Source organism: Camelus dromedarius, chromosome 34 (assembly GCF_036321535.1).
Source record: "Camelus dromedarius isolate mCamDro1 chromosome 34, mCamDro1.pat, whole genome shotgun sequence".
NCBI classification, from domain to species: Eukaryota; Metazoa; Chordata; class Mammalia; order Artiodactyla; family Camelidae; genus Camelus; species Camelus dromedarius.
Window position 1 is genome coordinate 13,671,057 of NC_087469.1, and position 25,908 is coordinate 13,696,964.

Consider the following 25,908-nt stretch of genomic DNA (forward strand, 5'->3'; position numbering starts at 1 on the left):
TAGCAGGGCTGGTATAACGGGAAGGAACCAAAGGGCCCCAGAAGCAGAAGGATGGGGAGGGAGTGGTGAGAACTGGGCTGTCACTGCTGCGACTGCATGACTGCTAACTGGGGAGAAAACAAGTGGGACTAGCAGCCCATAGGAACAGACTTGGACAGCAGAGGGAGGGAACCAGACAGCAGCATTTAGAGGACATCACACTGGCCGTGGTGAGGGATCAGAAACTGAAGTGACTGATGTTTGTTAGTTTTATGACTCTTAATATAGTCTTAAAAGTACGTAGCTTTTATAGTGCAAAAGAATAAAATGTGGAAAATAGCAGATGAGGGATGGAAAGGGGATTACTGAAAGCTGCTGCTGTTTCCCTTTTGTCTTTTCTCGTCAGATGCCTGAACCTATTTACACTTACACAGAAATGGTACCTGCTACATTTAACATAAAACAGCTTTCCATTCCAGCCTAAGTAAATGACAGGTTCACAGGTAAATTCATTTTCTGAATGACATTTTGAAAAAATGTTTAAATAAGTTAGTAGTGCACTGTTTACTAAGAGTTTACTTTGTGGCTTTCCTAGAACGGTGTTTTTCAAACTACAGATCTCAACCCATTTGTTGTTAAACTTTGGTAGTCCAGACCCACATCTTTTAGAATTAAATTAGAAGACGGAACATACTGGAATGCATTGCATGACAAAAGGTTGAAAGTTTGGTTTCAACTATAGTATGTATGTATTTGTGTATCAGTCACACAGTACATACAGGGATACATGGAATGATGTAAAATGTTTTTATTGTGGATTACCGTGTTAAAAAACTTGCAAAACACTGCCCTACTATACTTAATTTTATTTTCATCTATTGGTTTGTTAAAGATCTGTTACGTTTGACAGCATCCGGTGTCAGTGAGAATGAGGGGAAAAAATGGAACTGTGCCTTGGTGGGAATGTAAACTGTTGAAACTTTTGGGAGGAGTAAGTTGTAGGTATTAAAATGTGAACCATATTGACCCTTAAACCTGTCATTCCACATGAAGGACCCTAGCAAATTAAGTGCGGTACGGTGTTTGCATGTAACAGCTTCACAGTATTGATTTTATAAGAAAAAACTGGAAAGACCCTGTATGTCCACTAATGAGAAACTGGTTAAAGAACCGTGCTCCCACAAACTGAAACACTGAATCTCTATTCAATTTACATAGGAAAATTATTTTGCTAGAATAAGTTAAAAACAGATTATAAACTAATGTGCCATGTAGTAGGTAAAATGTGACTCAAATCAAGTGACTGCTCAACAAAATGTTAAATGTTTCCAAATGATGAACTTTGGGCTAATTTTTTACTTGCTTATACCTTTCTTTAGCATGCTCTACAGTGATTATAAATTTTATTTTTCAAACTGTTATTTTCATCTGGGAAATAAGCTGAATTCCTATAGAATGTTTTAAATTAGTCAGCCATTAAAAACTAACTTTCACACGACTTTTCATTAAGATACCCACTACCTAAACCTAACATTTCACACCGTGTGCCCTGAGGTGCGGGGTGAGCAGCCCCTGGCCTGGCGCTCCTGACTGTGTCACCGCCTCCAGGTTGGATCAGCCCCCGAGCATGTGCAGGGAGGGGTGGGCAGGCAGGGTCGCCTCTTCTCAGGAGCTGTTACTGGGTTCGTGGTTCCCATTAAGCCAGGTGAGTACGCGGTCAAGGCTCAACAGTTAGGCGTTAACTGTGTTCTAGGAAGTCCTCAGAGGAGCCACAGTTCCTTGTAAACTGCATAGTTGTTTTGGTTTTTTACTAAATAAAATCCTGGCACTGACTTCCTGTTGTTCAGAGGGACCCCGGGACCCCGGGGGGCGGGGTGGGGACAGTGGCGCTCACTGCTTTCTCATTTTTCACATGAAGGGGATGGAAACTACCCACAGGTGAGTCTCCTTTCTCAGCTTCACAGGACAGTTTGCAAGCCCATCTTTAACCCAGTTCTGACCAGAGAGAAAAATTGCACTTTTATTTCCAGATTCTTAGACAGTTAGCAAGCGCCGTTAACTGTTTTTAATCAACCTATAAACAGCATTACTAGGGGGAGGCACAAAAGCCCTCTTTCACATCTGTCCCTCTGGGTGGTTTTCTAAGTACCATCGTGTAGCTTTACTTTCAGCCTCACTTTGTTCCTCCATCTGGATTATCCTGTTCATAGTTAAACCTCTTACCTTTAAAGAGTCTGGTATCTGTATTTGCTTCTCAGTGACCGCTTTGGTCACACAGCTCTCACTCCCAGGCTGCCACCACCTCGCCCTTTTCCCTCCTCGAGTCGGTCCCTTAGCACCTCCCCAAATGCCTGTGTGTGGTTCTGGTTTCTTTGTTTTAAACATTCACATGATCGTTATTTAGACTGAAGGAATAGAATGATTTCTGGCTCAGAACAAAATAGGACTTAGTTCTCTGAAAGACTTGCCCAGTGGAAGAACGACTTCAGTTCCACATAAAGAAAAACTGTTGGGAAGTTTAGAACGGAAACTTTATACAGAGATTTGATAACCACGTGTCAGAGTTTGTAAAAAACACATGGATGCTAGCTGGCCTTGAAATCTCTTCCAGCCCTGAGTTCCCACGGTCTGGACGTAAGGGGATAGACGTGTTCAGATCGTTCACTCCCGGTAAGGAGGGAAGTGACTGACACTGAGGTTCAAGCTGTGTGTGGTTGGGAATTACTCTAATTCAGATACCTGGCCTAACCAGGGGACAAAAGGCAAGGATCTCATTTGCCTACCGGCCCTGGCATCTCAGAATATGGAAACGGCCACGTGCTAGCTGGGCGCTCCCAGTGAGGCAATTCATTAGCCTCCTTTAAAAGCAACAGTTGTCATTTAAACTCCTAAGTCCCAAATCTAAAGGGGCCACACTTACATCTAAGATGTCATCATGTTACAGCTAAGTCACTTAGCAGCCTTGCTGTTAGACCCAGAAGCCCGGTCTGTGATGACAGCAGTGAAGGGAGGGGCCGGCAGGGCACTGGTGGGGTGGTACAGGGCACACTGTTTATATTCACAAGGCCACGTGGTCCAGGCATAGCGAACAGCAGCCACGGTGCCAGGACAAGACTTGATGTTCAGGGCCAGGGTCCAGGTGGAGAAAGTGTCCACGGGAGCCGGAAGCCACTTGCACCAATGGTCACTGCAGCATGAGATCTAAACAGGAGAGCCACACGCAAGTGAGGACAGTTACAAGGCCATTCCAGGACAGAACTGCTGTATCAGACAGACGGAAAGGAGAGAAGGGGCCACTCTTAGCTGAGGACACGTTTCCTACAATAACCAGAACCAACCTGAGTCCAGGTTGGGTCTGATCAACACAGCCACGGATCGATAATAAAAATTCACATGAAGAATTAAGTCAACAAATAAAACATTAAATGACTGAAGGAGACCAGCATAATCCCACGAAGCAAGTAGGGAAGGCGCCCTGAACGCTGATCCTCCCTCCTGATGGCAAAGCAGGCAGGATGGAGGGAGAGAAGCCCACCAGCCCCTGGGCTGCTCCTTGGCTCACAGAGGAGCTGGGGAATGAAGGAAGCTGGGATGATGAGCTGTTCCCAAGTCTGAAAGCAGTGAGTCCAGGTCAGATGGTGGGCACGGCCAGCAGCTGACCGAAGAGGAGAACTCAGTGTGCGGGGCCTCCCCAGGAGCTAGGATGCCCCTGAAACCCCGCATCCAGAGAAGCTAAGTGGAGTTCGTGTGACCAAGCACCCGTAGTTAGGATTCCAGAGGGGGGGGGGGGCAGCCCTGGATGAGCTCCTGTGTAACTCACCGTGGTCTTTCACGTTCTCTCATCCCCTCCGGTACCCTGTTCACACTCCGCCCCCTACAGCCTAATGGCCCCAGGATTCCCAAAGACACACTTCAATGCCCCATCTCAGAATGCCTCCACCCCCACCCCAACTACAGAAGACTCCTGAATAGCCTCTTGAATCAACAGCCCCAGTTCCACAGTGAAATGATCCTCGCCAGGTATTGGAAGAAAGTCTAGCATTTCATTACAGTAACACACTAAGTGACCAGTCACCAAGCTTAAACCGCTTAAAGGAGATGCTAAACTCAAAATCAGAATTTACGATAGTGTGACAAAAGAAAAGACATCCGAAGATGAGGGAAATACTCTGGAGCAAGCATCCTTTCAATAGGTAACGTACAGATAAAGCTGCAGGCCCTGAGCTGGGACAGTTGCTCTGGGAGGGAAAAGACAAGGAACATCAGTCTAACGTGGACTCACTTTCCCTTCCTTGATTGTTCTGTCTGTCAAAATTGCCTCCAAGCGAATGAATTAATAGCTGTTTATTTGTCGCTTGGAGGTAAACTCAGCGCCGCACGAACCAAGACCTGCCTCATAGGAATGTTGCAGTTAGAGACGGGCCTCAGTGCGGAGGAAACCCTGACCCCAAATACCCTCACCTCAAATGTCTCGTTGTCCTGCCTCTGCACCTGGATCTCCTGGGAATATGTGAGGTTGAGCAGCCCCTGGCTGGCCAAGAGTTCGATCTTCTGAGGCACCGGTCCCTGAAAGGTCAACTTCTCACCGTAAGCCACGGCTCGCGCCCCCAGGTGCAGCCGGTAGGCCACCGTCTGCTTATCCCGAGGGTGGATGCTGCAAGATGAAGAACGGTGGAGAATTTGGGTTTCGGCTCAACAACAGTGACTTAAGAAACAAAAACAACCATTACACAAAGCACCCTTTAAGAACTTAAGAATAAAGCTGACTGAATCTAAACAGCCCGTGATCAGTGACTAGTCAACTTACGAGAAATGGTGGAAGGAAACCATGATGGGAGTCTGGGCCTTCTATGAGTCAGAAACCTGGAAATAACTGAGGACTTGGAAGGAAGGAATAAAGGGGGTGGGGGGAGGGAGGGCCCTGCAACTAACCTGGGAGAGCTCACAGAAGACTGTTCCAACCACTAAAAGTCCTGTGTTTCATCTGAATCAACTGTTCATTACTTGGTCCCCTCCAGGTTTTATTCATTCATTCAATAAACATTCACTCACTCAGAAATAAACAAATATTCATACAAGCTCCAACTGTAATCCAGACACTGTGCTGGGCTCCACCGCACACTGAAATCCCCTTGTACCCGCAGCGAGCGTGCGGTAGTCATTGGGGCGATTCACAAAGAGGCCAGTCCTCCCGCTCCGGGCCCACGACAGAATTCCCTCTCTGCTCTCCCCGAGGACAGGCTTTGGCTTTGGCCTGTCCTCGGGGAGAGCAGGAGCAGGACTTGCTTTGACCAATGTGGTGGGCGCAGAAGCCACTTGTGTTGCTTTAGGCAGAAGCACCTGATTGCCAATATGAGACCTAAGTGACTGTGGAAGCACAGATGGCCCTGGGCCTCTGTCACCCCGGATCTGTGAAGGGCTATGACAGCAGAGCCTCTCTGTTGACCATCTTCAGACAGAGAGTGAGCAAGAAATAAGGTTCTGTTACATCAAGGCACTGAGATGCTGGGGGCTCCTAAACACGCAGCATCAATGATGGATAGATCATGCTTCTAAGGTCCGATCCTTAGGACACTTACTCTCTGCCCCCGACAAGTGGACAGCAGAGCGAAGGCCACAGACAAAGAACATATATTATTGTTCAGGCAAAGCCCAGGAAGCACCCACCTGCCAAAAGGCGAATCCCTGTCACAGAGATCCATAGCTACAGCCATGAAAGTTCTGGGCATCATTACATTGGGGACAGAGCCAAAGTCTGCTGTTTGATGCCAACGGATCTCGGGAAATCCGTCATCGGAGGTTGCACCAGACAAATAGGAAGATAACTAGAAAGCAGAGATTGTTGCATCAGAATTTTATTGTGTCAGAAGAAAGTCTTTGTCACAATTAGACCCTGCTTCTGCTTCATTCATTCGTTCATATCCTCATTCTACAAGCACTTCCTGAGCCTCTCACCCTTGTGGCCGAGCCTCTCATCCCACACGCTGCAATGCACCCCCACCACCCCTCTCAGCAGGAGGCAGCCTGCTTGTCCTCCCACAGGCCCTGCGCTCGGCCTGTTGATTTTCTCTGACGAACAGAAGGCAGCAGAAGTGATGTTGTGCTGCTTCTGAGTCTTGGCGTCCAGAGCCCTGCCTTCTGATTTCATTTTCTTGGGACCCTGAGATGGCCGTGAAACAAAAGTCCAGCTACCCTGCTGGAGAAATTATGCAGAGAAAGCAGCCTTAGAAATTGGAAGGTCATGAGGAGAGAGAGGAGTCAATATCCCAGGCGTCCCAGCTGAGGGGCCAGTCATGTGAATTCTAGATCCTTCAGCTCCAACTGCAGGCCCGGCTGATGTCACAGAGCAGAGATGAGCCAGCCCAGCCGGGCCCTGCCTGGCCAACCCAGGGAATCCTGAGTAAACACAATGGTTGATGTTGTAAGCCCCCAGGTTTGGGGGAATCTGTTACAGAGCAACAAGGAGCTGGTACCTCTGTGTGTGACACAGCGCAAAGCACTGCAGGGAAGCAGAGAGGACTCTGCCCGACCGTGTGGCCAACTGCATCAAAGGCCCCAGTTCTCCATACCTTCCGACAGCTGCACCCTCTTCCACATGGCTTTGTGGTTTTTCCCACTGAGAGTACATCTCTCTACCACTTGATTCTTATTAGAATCTCCTATTCAAATTGGCTTTAACATATGAAATGATAAGAAGCGCTGAAGCTTCACAATGAAATTTCATGCAAACGGGAATAAAAAGATCCAGTGAGTAACCCCACTTCTTTCCCACACAACAAAGACTGAAAGTGGAACCAGCGCCATGTTGAGCATCACTGCAACAAAGCCACCAGAAAGGGGCTGCGGTGAGGACCAGCCTGAAGCGCTTAGGGAGAAATGCTAGTAACAGCCACTCAAGCCAAGGAAGCTGTCTTAAAATGGCAGCTGGCTCAGAATTCCTGCGGCCGGTCTCCACTCTCACCGACTGCACTACTGCCTCCTGGCCACGTGGGGGCGCCAGCATACTCCATACCCAAAAGAAATTCCTGTGTTTTTCCTAATCCGAGATAAAGCAGGGCACTTGTTCAGTTCCCTGCAGTGATTAGTAGAAACACTGCTGCTGCTGAAGGCATATAACAGCCAAAGAATATAAAAGTGGCCACTTTAGAGGACTTTACGATAGCGTCTGTAGTCCGCTGTGTGTTCCACTGTTCCTCCAAACTCCTTTAAAAAGCCTACTCCTGGGACTCCAGTCCCTGGCCTCCCGCTCTTCTCTCTCCCCCATGCTTCGGGTCCCCTCTCTGCTAAGGACTCACAGCTACACGTGCCTTGCCCTGCTCTCCCCACAGAGCCTGAGTCCCACCTCTAACTGTGCTCCAGTCACTGCAAGCATCATTTCCCACCCAGCACTGGCACCAAGCCAGTTCATCTTTCCTTACAGACCAACGGTCCCTGCAGATTTTCTGACTTCTCTCGTTAATAAACACTGACATTATCTAACATAGGCCAGGCCTTCCATGGGTTAACTCATGTAAAAATTAAAATAACAAAGCAGTTCAATATCTTGTTCAAAACCACACAGCTAAAGAAGAGTCAGAGCTGGGATTCGAATCCAGGCTAGACAAGCCCCAGACCGTGCTCTGAACCATTATGTTACCTACCTGACTATTTCCCTCTGAAGTCACACATTTATATTCCCAGTTTTCCACAATCAGCCTACTGTAGATGATGATGAGGTCAATGCCCAAGGCTAAGGTCCTTCTACTGAACCACAAGGCAGAAGTGCAGGAACCCGGTCTCTTGGATTCAGGTCGTTTTTCTAGCACCTCACACAGTTTGCGGTATATGTTAAGCATTCAACATATTCTTGGTTTGAACTGACTGAAGTCACATTCAAATGACCACATACATAGGCTGAGAGGCAAAAAAAAAAACTCTCTCAAAAGACAAAATGTAGTTTCCACCACAGTAATACAGGACTGGGGACAGGGTTGCTATTTTGAAAATAATGAGCAGAATAATCTCGTTCAAAATCAAAACAAATGTAAGAAAGAAAGAAAATGACTGTAAAGTAATTGTAAGTGGAAAGAAGGTCTATCAAAATCTTTATCCAAAAAAAGGTACATGAAATAGGACAAGGCCGAGGAGACAGGAAGATGGGGAGAGGGAGTGTGAGACAGGCAGAGGCAGATGCCTGGAAGTAGGTACATCCAATTCAAATATGAAAGCCTACTGTGTTTTTGTGTTGTAAGTTGGGCCTTGTTTTTATAACACCTGACTTGCTTAATGTCCTATGTTCCAGAAAAGTCAGGGCTACCACCCTGCTAGAGAGCCTAGGCCTTGGAGGGCTCACATGAACAGGTGAGGCAAGGCAGTTATGAACTTGGTTAAATATGTTTATTCCCTTTAGGCAAGGCTAAGAGCTGAGTCCTGACTAGGTACCACTAATTAAAAGTATGGCTTCTCTTGCTATATTTTTTCATTTGTGTGTTAAGCCATATCCAGTAACTGCTGATCAGTTAGGTCATCGGAATATAAATGTGATCCAGGAAAAGACGGTCATTTGCACAACCTACATGCAAGCAAAAAGGAAAAGCAGAAGGTGCTAAGAAATCACCCACATGGGGTCAGGGGTACCAAATCCAGACTCTGGATAGTCACAAAAGGCTTCCCAACTGACACCCAGGCCGAGGCCCAGAGGATTAAAACTTAGCTAGGAGAGTATGGAAGAGAAAGATTGGTCCAGTCAAAAAGCATGCGCAGTGAGCTGGGCATGAGTGAGAGCTAGGTTCATGCTAAGGGCCGGGAGAGGTAACACGAAGTGCTGGGAAGTGGTCATTCTCACACATGGTGCTAAGAGTATAAAAGTATACAAATTAGTAGGTTTCCACAAAGAAATCTGGGGACGTGTTCAAAGCCTTAAAAAGTGTGCAATTTAACTTGGTAGTTTCATTTCTAGGAATTTATCTGATGGAAAGAATTAAGCATGTGTGTAATGATTTAGCTACAAAGAAAATAAACATGACTGCTTATAAAAGCTAAATGTTTAAAGCAACCTAAGTGCCCATCTATGGAGGACTAGTTAAATAAATTACAATACTACCATGTTTCAGAATACTCTCCAATCATAAATTGTGCAGAAAACGAACATCTACCAGCATGAAAAAATGTTCACAATACGACACATGCTCACAGTAAGAGAAAAGGCGAGCCACAGCACGGGCTTAGGACGTGCATCCTATTTCAAAACCACCTAAGCAGAAGAGGTCTGCTTATTTCTGGATGGTGGAATTATAAATAGCTTTTTTTTTTCCTTTTTTAAAATACTTCTTTAATGAACATGTAATTCTTTTTAATAAGAATAAATATTAGTTACTTATTAACTTTTTAAAGATTCCACTGTCCCATTGGTGAACTGAGACGGAACGGGGACTCCCGGGAAGAGACCCCAACAGGGCCTCGGCACGCCGCTGCCCGCGCGTCCTCCTCTCAGCACGTACCTGGACAAATCCAAACGGGAAGAAGCGCTCTGTCTGCCCCTGGGAGCCACGGTGGAAGGTTTGGCGCCAGTCTTCAATGAGTGCAGGGAACGTACAATTGTACAAGTCCCTGTTAAGATTGACATTGGACTCCCCTAAAAACAGTCCAAACTGTGAGAGAAGATTGGAGAAGACGCGGAAATGGCCCCACGTGACTCCCCCGTCTCCATCCACGCCCTCAGGTGGTGGGCCTTCCCGTGGGCTCTCTAGACTGGCCTTGTCCTTGCTCAGACTGATGGGGCCCAGCAAATGCAACACAAGCAGAGGTTCAAAAAGCAATTTAGCTTTGGAGTTTGTCCCCTTGTGACACACCTGGGACCCTGAAGCTGCTGTGTAATTGACAAGCAAGTCTGAGCAGCCTGCTGAGGGACGCGAGGCCATGTGAGGACTGTGAGGCCCCAGCAGACAGACAGCCCCAGGCAGCAGAGGTGAGTGAGAGGCCATCCGAGGTCATCCAGCCTCCAGATGACCCACCAGGTGGCCAAAGACACATAAATGATCCCAGCAGAAATTAGCCAAAGCAGCCCAGAAAGAAAAATTACCCTGCTAAGCCAGAGAACAGGGAGCTAAATAAAACTATTATTGTTTTAAATCACTGAGTTCTGGGCTGGCTTGTTACACAGCAAAAGTTAACTGATCCAATGAAAAAAGAGCAAATTGAACACTCACCCTGGTACCATATCACCCCTTTCAGAGTCATGTTATGGAGTGGATGGATCATGGCGTTCCAGAGAACAGAATGTTTACTGGGACCAGTGACAAAATCAGACGGAAGGAACCTGAAATCAGTAAGATGCACAAGGTCAGGAGAGAGCTAGGGACTGATCACACGAGGGTCCCTAAGCTGGGCGTCTGTCCAGCTTTCACGTGGGGAGAAGTCTTGACGACAGCAACACAGAGTTAAACTGAACCCCTCTGTTTCACATGAAAACATGGGAACGGCCTTTGAATTTTGCTGCAGGTTCTTCTCAGGGTAAGTGTATCAATCAGCATGGGCCATCCCTATTTCCAGATAAGGTGATGAAAACCAGAGAGGGGGAGAGTTGTGCAAAGAGTCTATCACACTGGCAATACATTCATTTAACTAGTACTCAAAGGATGGACGCTTGGATTGTTTTAAGCTCTTGGCTTTTATAAGCAATGCCATGATTATCTTCCTTGGAGCTAAATCATTACACACAAGCCTAATTATTTCCTTAAGATAAATGCCCAGAAATAAAATTGCCAAGTCAAAGGTACATTTCTGAAAGACTCTGAACGTATCCCTAAATTGCCTCTATGGGATACTTGCATGAATTTACACTTGTAGCAGCTGTGTGTGAGAATGCCCACTTCCCCACAGCCTTGGAATTGTCCCTTCCATGTCCCCAGAGACCTGGGAAGCCTGGCTTTAGATTCCGCCAACTCTATCGATGGCAAGTATTTCTGTTCAAAGTTGGATGTCCTCACTTCCCGACAGGCGGGCCTTTGCCCAAGATATACCAAGAGCTCAAGTCCACGCTCTTCCCAGGGGCCCCCCGGAACCGACACGGTCTGTGAAAGCAGTTCACAGATCGTCAACCTCTGTGTTAACGCCAGTGTCAGGATTTTATTAACTAGCCTTTTCTCCACCTCCACCTCCACAGTATTCTTCCTGACCCAGCTTCTCCTGAGCGCGGCTTCACCATCAGTCTTCTCCTCTGTTTCTCTGATTACATGTGACTTGTTCTTCCTGTGACCATCCATTCTTACAGGCCACACAGCACAGTGGTTGGGAGCACAGAACTGACACCAGACGTTATCACTGACGAGTCGTGTCCAGGAGCAAGTTACTAAGCCTCTCTCAGACTTTGTACCTTGACCCCATCATATGTTAATAGTACCCACACCTCAAGGAGGCATTGTATTAAGTGAGCTAATACATAAGAAGTGCTTATCACAGCGCCTGGCATACAGAAAGCCTCTAGTACGGATCAGCGATGACTATTTCTAAGGAAAAGGGCTATAACCACTTCTTGACATATTCTCAGATGATCCTGGTGGTGATAACAGAGAAAATAATACCTGACGTGTTTGTGGAATAAGTTGCACGCACTGAGTACAAGTCTGGACATTCAACGCGTACTTCACTCCCCAGCAGAGGCAGTGACCCTTCCCTCTCACACGATTTCCTGGCAGGCTTTCTCCCAGGCTGGAGGATGCTTTCTTACCCTTGCCTGCTGACCCCGCAGGCTTTCAGTGACCTTCCAGATGACCAGGCTTCAATGGGTGTCCCACCCCACGAGGAGGAGATCAGCCCGATGGGATACTGCAGAGTGTCATACAGGTGACGCCCGAAGAGCCAGCACACGGCTGACATGTACTCGAAATCTCCATGGCCTAAGTTTTCTGTTCAGAGAAACAGTTACAGAAAAACAGTCAGGGAAAAAGTAGATGGATACAGACTACAGCTCCTAGCTGGGTTCAGGTGAGAAAAATGGGTGTGAGTCCACCCTTGCACTCCCTTCTAAGACTTTCCAAGTGTACGATAAGACTAAGAGGCAACTGTCTCGCTGGCAGAAAGCCAGAGCTCTCTGGCGGGGCAAGCAGGGCCTCCCCGCTGCTCCCCGCCACATGCAGGTTCCTGCGACTCTAGGAATATTAACACTCCTCTTCGACAGCTGAGGGGCAGAAAGGGCCCTGGCCCCTAACCACCCTCATCTCCACCCTCCTCTTGCCCAGCATCCAACCCCACTTAACTCTGCAGGAGGGAACAAACAGTGCGGAGCATGTCAAGAAGAAAGGTATATTTTTTTCTGTGTAGCTTTATATCCAGTTTTATAGTGACGGTAATGAAAACATGGACAAACATGTGATGAGGAGTTTGGCCAAAATGGGAAACAGCAGAAGCCAAAACCAGTGTTTAAGTGTTAGCATCACCCAGCTCACTTGTCCATGCAGCTCAGGAACCAGCACAGACCAGAAGGGGCGACGTCCTTGTTAGAAGAAAGCAGATGTGGAGAGGGCTGTGCACACACACAGCTGACAGGGTTAATCCAACCCAACAGCTATTAAAGAGCCACCATGTAGACGTCCCTGGTTTGGCTCATGAAGGAGCCAAGCTCACTATGGTCCTGGCACTCAAAGTGCTGACAGTGTGATAGTGGGAACTGAAATCAACTTCAAATCAATAGTATCGACTGAGCACCTGCCAGGTGCCAGGCACTTGCAGGTGACGGGGGCACAGTAATTACAGAGACACGGAGAGACACGGAACCTCTCCTCAGAGGTCTTATGTTCTACAGAACGAAACAGATGTTCAGCTGAGTAAAATATATGGCAAAATGCGGCTTAGTGCTTTAAGAGTTACATACAAGTGTTAAGGTGTTTTAACAGCAAAAGAAAGCACCTTAAATGAAAGGCAGATCATAAAAAGCCTAGCAAACTGGCCTTCCCTGTGCTCCCAGAACGCTCTGTGCCTCGTGTGTCCCTCATGCCACTAAACCATTAGGGCTCCATCCCACTCACGTCTCTCTTCCCAATGTCTGGTGCTAACAGAGAGGCAGTGAATGTCTGTCGGCTGCATCCCCAGCACGTAGAACAGCACCCAGCACAGGGCAGGACTCAAATATGTGTTGAATGAATTAATACTTGAAAACGTAGGAGCAACTGAGGTTACCAGGGTAAAGCATGTACAGGCGAAAGAGAAAAGGGACTAGAAAGAGCACAAGGGACCACGTCTGGAGGAAGGGACGGAAGAAAGCAAAGGAACGGGCAGGGAGAAGACGGGAGAGAAGGAAGGAAAGGAGGGGCCCCGCAGCGCAGAGGGAAGAGCAGGTCCTAGAAGCGGTGGTCGCGCTCAGGGAACAAGCTGTTGGGGGGACGCAGAAGGCAGATTATAAAGGATTAGAGAGTGAACACGGGGGAAGGCAGTGAAAGAATGAAAAGATGATCTAAAAGGTTTAATGAAGCAAAGGAGACAGGTGAGGTACCAGGAGTGGGCATTTGTTTGTTCCACTGGGTTTGTCCCAATACAAAGCTAAGTAAGCCCTGAGAGCAGGGGCCGCGTCTGTCTTGCTCCCTGCTGCATCCTCGCGGCCCAGGACACAGCCTGCCGCAGAGTCGGCCTGAAATATAGACTTGGTGCAAAACAGCAGTGGGGTGAAAGCACAGAGCCTGGGGGAGAAGAAAAGGCCCTGGAGGAGGGAGGAGCCCACATCAGAGGCAGCCCTGAAAGGCAACAGTCGGCTGTGCTCAGACATGGAAACAAAGAAAGAAAGACCAGAGGAGAAGAGAGCGTCAGGGCTGAAGAGATGCTGGCTGAGTGGCCAGGACGTGGCCAGTGAAGTCGGAGGAAGAGTCCTCTGCCCAGAACGAGGGGCAAGGTTCACTGTGGGGTCTCGGGAAGAAACGCACAACAGGTGCCACGAGGAATGGGGGGACGTCAATAAGAAACGAATGAAAGGATGGGTAATCATGATAAACAGGTCAGAACCAAATGTGGGGTCTCAGATTCCACGCAGGGCCCCGGCTGGCCCACGTTCCGGCGACCACTTACCCGAGGTGGGCTTAGACCACGGCAGGTCAACCTTACGAAGGTCCTCCAGCTCCTCCTCAGCCTGGCTGAGAGACACAGAGAGGATGCGCACCGACTGATAGGCTGCAGTGTTCAGCAGCTCACTTGTGGCATTAACTATCTAGAAAAGAAACGGGAATGTCATTTCTTACACCAGCCTAGTGGGTGGCTGGCGATCCCACTGCCTCCTAGAAAACAATACCAGCACCTGAGCTCCTTCGGAGTCCCGAGTATACCAAAACCAGCGATGGGCTGCTCTGGGCCGCCTGGATCCACCTTGTCCTACAGAGGCCACGGGAAATCACGTCCCCAAGGGTGGGGATACACCGAAATCTGAGATCTCAAAGAGTGGGTCTGTATTAGGTGAGAGGAGCTGTGGGCTGGGTTTAGGCTGAAGAAGGCCGATACCTTCCAACAGAAATACTTCCATTCAGAAAAAGTATCTGACAACAGAAAGCCACGGCATTAACTTTTTTTTTTAAGGGAGCCAAAAAGGGCCTGGGGAGGTAGGTTTGTGTAATCCACACCCCGTAAGAGAAGTTTATTCAAAAGAAATGCCTCTGAGAAATGACTGCTGAGCTCCTGAAACACACTGAAATCAGTTGGCAAATGCTGACCTTCTCATCTCGGTCCCGGCAAAGCACCAAGGAAAAGCAAGGAGCATGGCACTTTGGAAGGTGGTGTTCAGGCTAAGAATAATCCCAAGAAACTAGACAAAGGAAAGGATCCATCCAAAGACACATCACTTTTGCCCAAACCACTTTATGAAACCTCATCAGTTGCCAAGAGCGTGACAGGAGTGGCCTTAGGCCGGACGCGGATGTGTGTCTTCTCCGTCCGTCCGATAAAGCCTCACTCTGCTGTGCTCTTACACAGAAGTGCTGCTTCCTTCAATTCTAATGTTTCAGCGGTTATGTTTCTCTTTATTTTAAAAACAAGGTTATCATAAATATATAGTTTTCCCTTTTTATTAGTGTTTGTCTTCTCTGGTCTTCTCTCGATCCCCCTGGACAGTCTGGTCTTCCCCAAACAAAGGGCTAACAGGAGCCTGGAGCAGCCCAGTTACCCTTGGCCTCAGGGAACGAGAGCTCCAGCTGAGCCAGGACTGCCACAGCGAGAGGAGGGACACTGGGACGCTTTCCATTGGCCGCTGGCCACAGAGTGTGCAGCTGGCTGGCGTCCCCCCCCACCCCCCGCACCCGCCACAGAGAATGCAGCTGGCCCTCCGGCCCACAGTGTAAGGGAAACGTTGAGCAGCCAGGGTGCCCCTACGGAGCCTTTCATTGAAACGCGCTGCCCCTGGAATTGTCTTTTGACTGGCCACTGAGCCTGCTGCGGCCAACAGGCTGGCCAGATGCAAATGAAACAGCTCTTTTGGTCACAGTGGGGGCCGCAGCCTGAAATGCTCCCCGGGTAACCGCAGCACCAGCCTGGTAGGGTGACTGGTCTTCCACACACGGTCTCGGAAAATTCCATGGAAGTCCAGCGCTGCTCATCCAGGCTCTTGCCTGGCACATTTCATGTAAAATAAACATCAAAGAGTAAGAACAGGCTAATGCACTCAGTATATTTTGGCAGGGAAATTATTTTTCAGCAGCAGGTACCTGTAAAAAGTCGCCTCCCTTGAAATTCAGTTCTGCACCAAGCGCTAAGGATCGTATGTTGCTTCCATGGAAACAGTGGATGAAACTGCTTTCCCTCTCTCCACCCACACTAGCTTCTGCACCGACGGGGAGCTCCAGTGCCTCCTGGCAGCGTGGTGAACATGCCTCTTGTCTTTTAGACCCGCTGCTAACACTGCAAACTATCGCAAGGCCAACAGGATGGGAGGGAGGGGTGAGGGGACTTGGCGTCCTCCTCTGTTGTTACCAGCACACAGAACTGGATCCAAAGCATTGGCTGGAAAATTTCCATTTTCAAACTCACATTTGTGTCTTATTTCAAGCCAAAACTTGAAAGCCACAGAAAGTGTTAGCAAAAATGGGGTTGGGGGTGGGGTTGGGGGGGAAATACTTGCTGTACATGATGGCAATTACTTCTGAAGCTGGTGCCCTTTCCCAGTATCACCAGGCCTTTTTGATGGAAGCCGTTCCCCAGGGATATTGGCAGCAAACTTAGGAATAAAGAGATTTCAGGAAGATTTTCATTTAAATGACACTTGGTTTCCCTGCTGATGAAAGGGGAAGCCTTACTCCATCTGCTGAGATCAAATTTCATCTCATCAAACACCTCAGTGTAATTATTTTTCTACCAAGTATTGAAATGAGGATGTAAATGAATACCAAGGTATTTGAAGTCATTAAGGCTGCCGGGACGGGAGCGGCCCAGCGCCTCTCTGGGGACCCCGCGGTTCACCATCAAAGCAGCTGCTCACTGGTGTTCATTTTGTAACCTTTATGCCACATTCTTGAATTAATGAAGAAACGTCAAGAATCTATTTCCTCAGAGAATCTTGGCACGAGGTCAGCATGGGGGGGCAAGGCGTGGGTGAGAGGGGGGTGTGTGCGTGTGCGTGTGTGTGTGAGACGTGCATGCACTGAAGGACACACGGAAAGTCTCCTTAGAAGAATTTGGATCCTTTACTTTACTTTACCTTCTACTACAGAACAACATCACAGTTTTAAAGTTGAGAGAATAACTATAAATAAGCCAGTCATCATAACTCCTGTGGATCTTTTCTTGTGATGTGGTGCCAGCCTTTCTCTTCTGGATTTCAATTTCCCTATTTGTAAAGTAGGAACGTGGGGATTGCTGAGATGTCAGAAAATGGGTTTCCTGTTTAACATTGGACATCTTCTTCTGAGCCTAACTAGAAATATCCAAGTCTTAAGACATACCCTGACTTGGGAGGCGACAGATGAACATTTAGACTTTCCTCCTTTTATAAACATCTCACTCAGTGTTATAAATAACACTCGATTTTAAAATTCCACTTTACCCTAACAGCAAGATGGGCACACAATCTGCCATTTTCTTCATGTGACTGAAGAGTGGTTGGTTATAGTGAAAATCTTATCTCTTCAGAAAAGTCACATGGAAGGAGGGAAGGAGAAAGAGAGAGACACTCTGTGTGTGTGTGTGTGTGGGTCTGTGCGTGCGCGCACGTGCACACGCGCTGGGGGTCTTCAGGGGAAAAGGAGCAAAGGAATGAAGGAGGAGTCGTGTGAAGTATCCTTTTGATCAAAATATAAAGTTCTACAGGGGGTTAAGAGACTAGAAAATTGGCTTTTGGTACTGTCAGCCGCTAAAATGCTGTCTTGCAGACCAAGTGCATGACTTAAAACAAAAAAATAAAAAATTAACACTTGGCCACTTCAGATGGAGCCTTTTTTTCCATTTCCCTGTATCTCAGAGCTTGTAGCCTTAGTTTAATATAGAAGATGCTTAAGAGTAAATTCTAGGCAGAAAGAATGTGTTCAGTCTTAATAATCAAAATCTGATTTAGCTTGACAGAAAGTGGGATGAGATCCCCTGGCACAGACTGCTACTGAGAACCTGACTGTATAGAGACAAACAGATCTGGTCCATGCCTTCCTGTGCAAACAGGGAGCTGCAATTAAAGCATTAAGGAAAATACTGTTTTCCTTAATGAGTTAACAGCAATCCCACTTCTATATAAAACCATGCTTTCTATCATGAGATAAAATTGCAATTTTGCTTCTATTCACTTATGTTAAAAGGGAGCCCAGTTAAAGTCCAGTTTAATAAACATTTAAATTAAAGAGGTTTCCATATATTTGTAGGGCAGGGAGCAAGACTAACATTTTGGTTAGGAAGACATAAATGCAAGAATTTAGATTTTAAATTCAAAAACTAATAATGAAATGAAGCAGGTATGTCCAGAACAGAATCTTTTTACTAGTACTATTTAGTAATTGGTTAAACAAAGAAAAAGAAAAAAAGAAGAAACTATAAGGCATAGAAACCCATTAAAGGGAACAAATGAAAGTGCGCATTAAAGTATACAGAACATGTTAGTTCTGATCAATAGTGCAAATTAAATAATTTATTCCTAAGATTCTTATTTACATAATGCACCTCTCTATTGTAAACTGACCTTTGATATTTAAGATATCAGTTAAGTGAATATCAATTTCTTGTTTTTTATAAATTTCTCTTAAAAATTAATTATTTCATGCTTATTATAGAAAAATCAGAAAATACAGACAAGCAAAAATAATGCCCATTTCAAATGTGCCAAGAACTTAACTCATACTAACTCCTCAGGAGCTCTGATATGGAGTAAAAAATATTTACTAATCTTTCAGCATTATTTTTCAAGCTGCCATTCTTTACATATGTCTATGAACTTGCTACTGTTCAACCATGATCCTAATACAAATGAAACAGCAATGGTCTCCCTTATTTTATTTTTAAATCAGATAGCTTCCACAAAACAAAGCAATGGCAATTCTGAGGCCCAAAGCAATAACCCCATCAAACCCTCTCCAGAAATCCACTCTCTTTATTCTAGACCGTTTTTGTGTTCAATTAGAAAGTAGACTTGATCCCCATGCAGCACCAAGCCTTTTATTCTACCACTGCTGTCTTGCTAGGATAGCAGTAAACAAGCAAGAAGCTTGTTCCCTTGGTAACTTTTTCAGTGTCCTTTTTATCCAGCTTTACTTAAGAGACCTCACTTGTAGTCTGTCAGAGGGGCCCTATCCTCTAACAGCAATGGAGACAGGAACATCTCCAGATGAGTTTCCTCACTGACCAACATATGACATATTGGCAGGGCAGCATTCCCCTGTTCTGTCTCTCTAGATTCTCCATGTACTGCATATGCCCCAACCCCACCTAGGAGCCTATACAGTGCTCTTCCTCCTGACATTCTATCGGGATAAAAGAGCCCAGTGAAGCCTCTCTATAGTTATAACAAAGGAGAAAAAAAATGCTAGTCTCAAAATTTAAGAAAAGTTAATCTTCAAAGGTCATGACTAAAACAGAAAAAAACTGACACTAACAGAAGAAATCCTAGACTATGAAAAAGTAGAGCAAAAAGAGTCATCACTGGCCTATTACCCTTCTTTCTGTGGAAAGAAAATTTGATAGATAGATAGATTTGATATATGAATATATCTGTATCAAGTTGACATATGACACCCAGTTGAAGTATCAAGATGTCTGCAGCTTACCCTGAGGTAGTTCAACAACAAAAACAAGAACAAAATAGGTAAGCCAAATATGGCAAAATACTAACAACTGTCAATCTAGGTGATGGGTATATAGGTATTTATAAGTCTCTTAACTTTTGTGTGTTTGATTTTTTTACAATAAAAAGTTTAAGAGAATAATGACATCTTATATTCAGACACCACTTTTCAATTTATAAGGGCCTTTTAGAGATAAACAAAATAATTTAACCTTTGTAATAGTCCTGTAAATTAAGTCAGATATCATCACTGTTGTAGTATAGTTATTAAAACTAAGCCTCAGACATTTGACAAAATTCAACAAACTTTCATGATAAAAACTCTAAGACAACTAGGAATAGAAGGAAAATTCCTCAATGCGATAAAAAGTATTTATGAAAAGCCTGCAGATAACATCATAGAAAGACTGAAAGCTTTCTCCCTAAGACCAGGAACAAGACAAGGATGTCCACTTTCAGCACTGCTATTCAACATTGTACTGGAAGTTCCAGCCAGAGCTGCTAGACAAGAAAAAAGAAATAAAAGGCATCCAAATGGCAAAGAAAGAGGTAAAACTATCTCCAACTGCAGATGATATGCTCCTATACATAGAAAATCCCGAAGAATCTACAAGAAAGCTACTAGAGCTAATAAACAAATTCAGCAAAGTTTCAGGATACAAGGTCAACATGCAAAAATCATTTGTTTCTATACATCAGCAGTGAACAATCCTCAAAGGAAATTAAGAAAGAAATACTATTTATAACAGCACCTAAAAGAATTAAATACTTAGGAATAAATCTAGCCAAGTAGGTAAAAGACTTGTACACTGAAAACTATAAAACTTTACTAAAAACAATTAAAGATCTAAAGTAATGGAAAGACATCCCATGTTCATTGATAGGAAGGCTTAACATTGTTAAAATGTCAATACTAGCCAAAGCAATCTACAAATTCAATACAATGTCTATCAAAAATTCCAACAATTTTTTTCGCAGAAAGGGAAAATCATATCCTCACATTCATACAGAATTACAAGGGATCTTTAATAGCCAAAACAATATTGAAAAAGAGGAATAAAGTTGAAGGACTCACACTTCCCAACTTTGAAACTGACTACAAAGCTACAGTAATTAAAACAGTATAGTACTGCCATAAGGAGAGATATATAGACCAAAGGAATAGAATAGAAAGCCCAGAAATAAACCCTCATATATATGAGCAACAGATTTTTGAAAAAAGTACAAAGATCATTCAGTAGGGGAAGGACAGTCTTTTCAACAAATGGTGCTGGGAGAACTGGATATCCACTTGCAACAGAATGAAATTAGATTCTCACCTTACATACACTACACACAAAAATTGATCAAAAAGGATCAAAGACCTTAACTTAAGAGCTAAAACTATAAATCTCTTAAAAGAAACATTGGGGAAAATCTTCACATCATTGGATTTGGTAAAAATTTCAAGATGACACTAAAAGCCTAGACAACAAAAGAAAAAATAGATAAACAGAACTTCATAAAAATTAAGAACTTTTATGTATCAAAGGACACTCTTTAAAAAGTGAAATGACAAACTACAGAGTGAGAGAAAATATTTACAAATCATGTATCTAGCAAGCAATTAATACCTAGAAGATAAAAATAATTTATACAATTTAACAATAAACAACCCAATTCAAAAATAAGCAAAGGGCTTGAACAAACATTCTTCCAAAGAAGATATACAAATGGCCAACAAGTACACAAAATAATACTCAGCATCACTAGTCATTAGAGAAATGCAAATCAAAACCACATTCAGATACTACTTTGCACCTACTAGTATGGCTACAATCAAGAAAACAGCAAGTAACACATTAGTGAGGATCCAGTGAAATTGGAAGCTTTGCCTATTGCTGGTAGGAATGTAACTTGGTGCAGCCTCTGGAAAATGGTCTGGTGGTTCCTCAAAAGTTAAATATAGAATTAACAGATGACCCAGCAATTCCACTTACAGCCATATATCCACAAGAATTGAAAGCAGGAACTGGAACAGACATCTATACATCAGTGTTCACAGCAGCATTACTCACAATAGCCAAAAGGTGGAAACAACCGAGATTTTCATCAACAAATGAATGGATGAACAAAATGTGACATATACAATGGAATACAATCCAAACATAAAAGCATAAAATTTTGACATGCTGCATGGATAGACCTTGAAAGCATATGCTCTGTAAGATAAGTCGGACACGGAAAAACAAATATTGTCTGATTCCATTTATATGAGGTACCTAGAAAAGGCAGATTCACAGAAAAAGCAGAATAGAGACTACCAGTGGTTGGAGGAAAGGCAATAATGGATTTATGGTTTAGTGGGTACAGAGAAAATGTTAGGGATGATGAAAAAGTTTTGAGTATAGCCAGTGGTGATGGGTACACACAGCATTGTGAATTTATTTCATGCCACCAAATTGTATGCTTACCAGTGGTTGAAATGATAAATACTATGTTACATCCATTTTAACCACAATTTTTAAAAATCATGTTTTAAAAACAGTCTCATAAACACCAAGTGATTTACTCCAAGCCATATAACTAGTAAGGGGCAAAGCCAACATTCAGTCTCAATTTTTTAATCTCCATGACAACAAAAGACAGGGTATGTTAGCTGCTCAGCATTAAAACAAAATCTAATTGTTTGCATTCTCTAGGCTCTCTCCAGAAGCTCATCTTCTAAGACCAACCAAGAGGAAGAGTAATCTACTTTGCCTTCAATTTGATACGAAGTCTCCATCACCATCAGATGTTCTCTAGCCTCTGCCTTTAGCCCAGGAAGGTGAGAAAACAGTGCCCTGCACACTGACAGCACACTAGCCGTGACTAAGAAAGCAGGCTCTGGGCTCGCATTCATGTCCGGGGTCCACTATTAACGCTGTGACCTTAGGCAGGGAACTTAACCTCAGCTGGGGCAGTTTCCTCATCTGTGATATGAATAACACTGCCGACCCCATAAAGTTGTTACATCTAATTAATTAATGCGTGCAAAGAAAGCCCTTGGAACAGATCTTGGCACATGGCAGAAAAAGGAGGTTTCTATCTCCTCCTCCTTGTCCCCTTCCTCCTCCTCCTCCTCCTTTTTCTTTTTATCAGCATTATCACTGAGACTCAGCAAATTACCTGTGAAACTGTCATCTGCATGTTACTCTGTCCACTGCAAAGCCAGACATCTCCAAATAAGACATTTTGAACTCTCAGGGTGAAGTTCATTCTCTCAAAAGTCTGTTGTGCCGTCAGTTCATAAGGTCCACCAGGCCTCATAGGATCCAGTACCACCGTCCAACTATTAGAGTGCGCTGAAACAATAACAAGGCACTAAGGAATTAGTCAATCAATTAACCAAAATGAAATTAAAGCCCAGTCCTGCTGTGCATCAGACTCATTTGTGGCTACTCCTAGTTTCTGTGATGAATTGAATTCAAAACTATGAAGATTGGCCAAATTTCGGACAAATGTATAAAAATAACAAAAGCAGCTATCTTTAATCCATACCAATCCCTCATTTTAAAAAAAAACACTTTTTTTTAATTTGCGGGGGTTATTAAGTTTATCTATTTATTTTTTTAATGGAGGTACTGGTGATTGAACCCAGGACCTCGCACACGCTAAGCACATGTTCTACCACTGAGCTATACCCTCCCCTTCATCCCTCCTTACTTTTAACTGAACCATTTGCAAGAAAAAGAAGTCACCCAATTATAGTTTTAAATGAGGATAAACAAACATATACAGAGATTAGAATTCAAGGAAGTTTAATAAAAAAAAATACATAAAAGAGAAATTTTACTATACTATCCAACTGTCAATATTAACATAATCATAATCTAATAGATTTACACAGCGCTCCCCAAACTAACTTGTAATTATCCAATCAAATGTGAACACAGGTTAGAGAAAATCATTTATAATCTCAAACGTCCGCTTACTTGATGTATCATCCTTGTCATCCATCCCCCCAACTCTTCCCCATGTCGCTTTCAAAGCTTAATGCTACCATGACTCTGGGTTCTCCTATCAACAGTTAAACACGTGAGTGGAGAAACTGACCCATAAAGAACTGTGGGAGGCGTATAAATTAATCTCTCTTTGAAGAAGATATTTAGGTTCGCCCAATTAATTACTTTCACAGAGTTATTTACCAGACCTAAGGTTTTCGGACTCAATTAGGGAGATGAAAAGCTATCCAAGACCTTATTTCAGACATTCACAGCATATTCCTTAGGAACCACCCCCCTGCCACCTTCCTACCTCTCACCCACTCACACCACCACCACTGCCAACAGCATATTCAGAAACTTAAGAGTCTTCAAAGTGGCAAAATTATGCCTAGGAGAACCAAACAACAGAAACAAAGTTGAAGAAATGAGAGTGAGAAAATAGATAAGAGAGACGATCATTTTTAAAATAAATATTCTTGGCATAATGCCGAAGAATATGAACTGATTCACAGTTTGTGCCCCTCAGATCAACGTAAATTCAAAGGGAAGAATGGCAAGAACTGGAAGTGGCCATCCTGAAGTTACTGTACCAGCCAGGAAAAATAGTAATTATAAAAATACTCGCCAAGTGCCTGCTCTGGCCAGACACTGTGCTAAGTTCTTCCCAATCAGCAAGAGCTGAGTACAGAAGTCCAGACGCACAGCAGGAGACTGGGAAAGGCCCCGACCAGGAAGGGTTGCTCAGAGCCCAGCGGAACCGTCCAAACCCTCAGGCGTCAGTGAAAGGGGGCATGTTCACTCATCTCAAAAGCACAACCAATGGAGTCTGCTACTCCCACTCCTGAGAGGTCAATTAAGCCCAGAACCAAATGTTCTCTATTTTATTTTTATACCAGCAATAGTCAGACATCAATATACTAAACTATAATTCACCTAGAGCAGAAAAACCACTGTTTTGGAAACAGTGGGCAGCTAGTACAGATTGTGTCGCACAGGTGTGATGTGCTCCGTATGGCTCTCTCGTCTGAGCAGGCAGACGCCCCAATCTGTCCCAACTACAGCCTTGCCAAGGTCTTTCCAGGCTTCTTGCACCGATATGTCTTACTGGAGCTCTGTCCTGCTGCCACCAACATGACTCGTTTGTGATGAAGAGGTCAATCCCTAGCAAACCTAGGACAGGACTGGTTTTCAGCCTTCTACTACCACACAAGCTTCCCGGTCACTGTTGTTAAGTAGGGATTTACATTTCGCTTCAGTCCAGGCAAAATGGCTGGTGGGGAAAACCACCTCCACCAGAGCTTCTGAAAGCTTGGCTGCCCAGCAGTAAAAACAACAAAGAAGGAAAGGGGGAGATGCTGGGGCAGAACATGGCACCACCACCACACTACAGCCAGAGGAAAAGCCCCCTCGAGTCAAAAGCATCTGGAGGGAACTAGGCATCGAGATCTGAACCTTGTTCCAAGAGCTGCTCCCCTGCAGGAACCTCTGCCTTTCCTCAGAGACCTTGGAGAACTTCCTTCTGTTCTAGTCCTCAAGTTCTAGCTTTTTTTCCCTCTCACTTCATAGAAGAAAAATAAACTCTGACACAATATTGAGCATTAAGTAAAGTTAACTGCCATGCAAGGCCAGGGAAACCAGATCCACTACAGAGAGGTTACTAATGGTCAAACTAACGCAGAAACTACTGGTTTAAAACAATGCAGATTTACTCCCATGTTAGAATACACCAAGGAGAGCAGCCTTGTGAAGACTGTTCCTCAGGCTGAAGGCAAGGGGGGGACACTAAAAGCAAAGGCGACCCACGCTTCACAAGGACCGACTGGGCCGCAGCCTGTCCGTTCAGGACCGGATGATTAAAGTGGAGCGGACTGCAGGCCAATGGAGTCTGGCCAGAGATTTCACAAACTCTGTTGACCCACCGAGTCCAGTGGGTAATGAAACTGAGTGACCGACCACGAAGAGTTGAAGCTCACCGTCCAGCCGGCTTTCCGCTGCTCCTGAGGGCCTTTCTCAGCAACAGATGCCCTGGTCCTGTCCTCTGGGCCCCAGTCACTTGCTGCCTTGTAACCTGACTTACCAATCAGGGCCCAGGTTTCTGTAAATTCTCATTTTTGTCACATTCGAAGCTCTGCCTCCTCACACTCTTTCTTCTCCCATCTAGGGAGATGCATGTCCTTCCTTCACTGGATAGACACTGAGGATGCTCACCGGGTGCCAGCGACTCCATCAAGTAAACAGCAGAGAGCAAACCTCAGCTGTAGGTTACACTGATGAGAAAGCCGTGTAAACTGACTGGTGCTCTGTGGTTTCACACCCAGTAGTTGACATATCTCGCTGGTCTATTTCTCACTGTCCCTTTCTCTTCAAGATCCAGCCATGGGCATAAGCAAAGAACTCTCTCCATTTTTCTCCAACTCCCTGACCAACCCCCACCTCAAAATGGGGAGAATAAACAATCAAAGGCAAAAAATGAAAAGAATTTGTCTAAAGACACGATTAGTCATAAAGCACATCATGCTTTTTTCTCCTCGCTGTTCACATCAGATGTTAATTATTTTTCAGGTTATTGTGCCAAATCTCAGAAGCCAACAAGAGGAAAAGGAAAATTATCCTCAACCTTTCTCTTCCCAAGAGGAAGCACCTAGTCCTGGAAGCAGCCCTAATCGCTTTTCCCCCCACAGAACCCTGGCACTTCAGCAGCTACAAACTGGCTCAGTGATTTCCGGAAGTGACCTGGAGGTAAGGAAGCCCTCACTG

The 25,908-nt window shown here is 44.9% G+C and overlaps 1 protein-coding gene across 2 annotated transcripts in view; it reads right to left on the bottom strand.

The window, feature by feature from the left end:
• Positions 1–772: 772 nt before the first annotated feature.
• The window catches only part of SIAE (sialic acid acetylesterase), a 51,614-nt gene continuing 26,478 nt past the window's right edge, over positions 773–25,908 (bottom strand). For both annotated transcript variants that reach the window (XM_064482175.1, XM_031443449.2), the window contains exons 3-10: positions 22,334–22,509; positions 14,014–14,152; positions 11,687–11,864; positions 10,167–10,276; positions 9,459–9,592; positions 5,647–5,804; positions 4,441–4,633; positions 773–3,180 (exon numbers count right to left, since the gene is read on the bottom strand). In XM_064482175.1, coding sequence (XP_064338245.1) covers positions 2,929–3,180; positions 4,441–4,633; positions 5,647–5,804; positions 9,459–9,592; positions 10,167–10,276; positions 11,687–11,864; positions 14,014–14,152; positions 22,334–22,509 — 1,340 coding nt within the window. In that variant the 3' untranslated portion in view covers positions 773–2,928. The remainder of the gene's footprint in view (positions 3,181–4,440; positions 4,634–5,646; positions 5,805–9,458; positions 9,593–10,166; positions 10,277–11,686; positions 11,865–14,013; positions 14,153–22,333; positions 22,510–25,908) is intronic.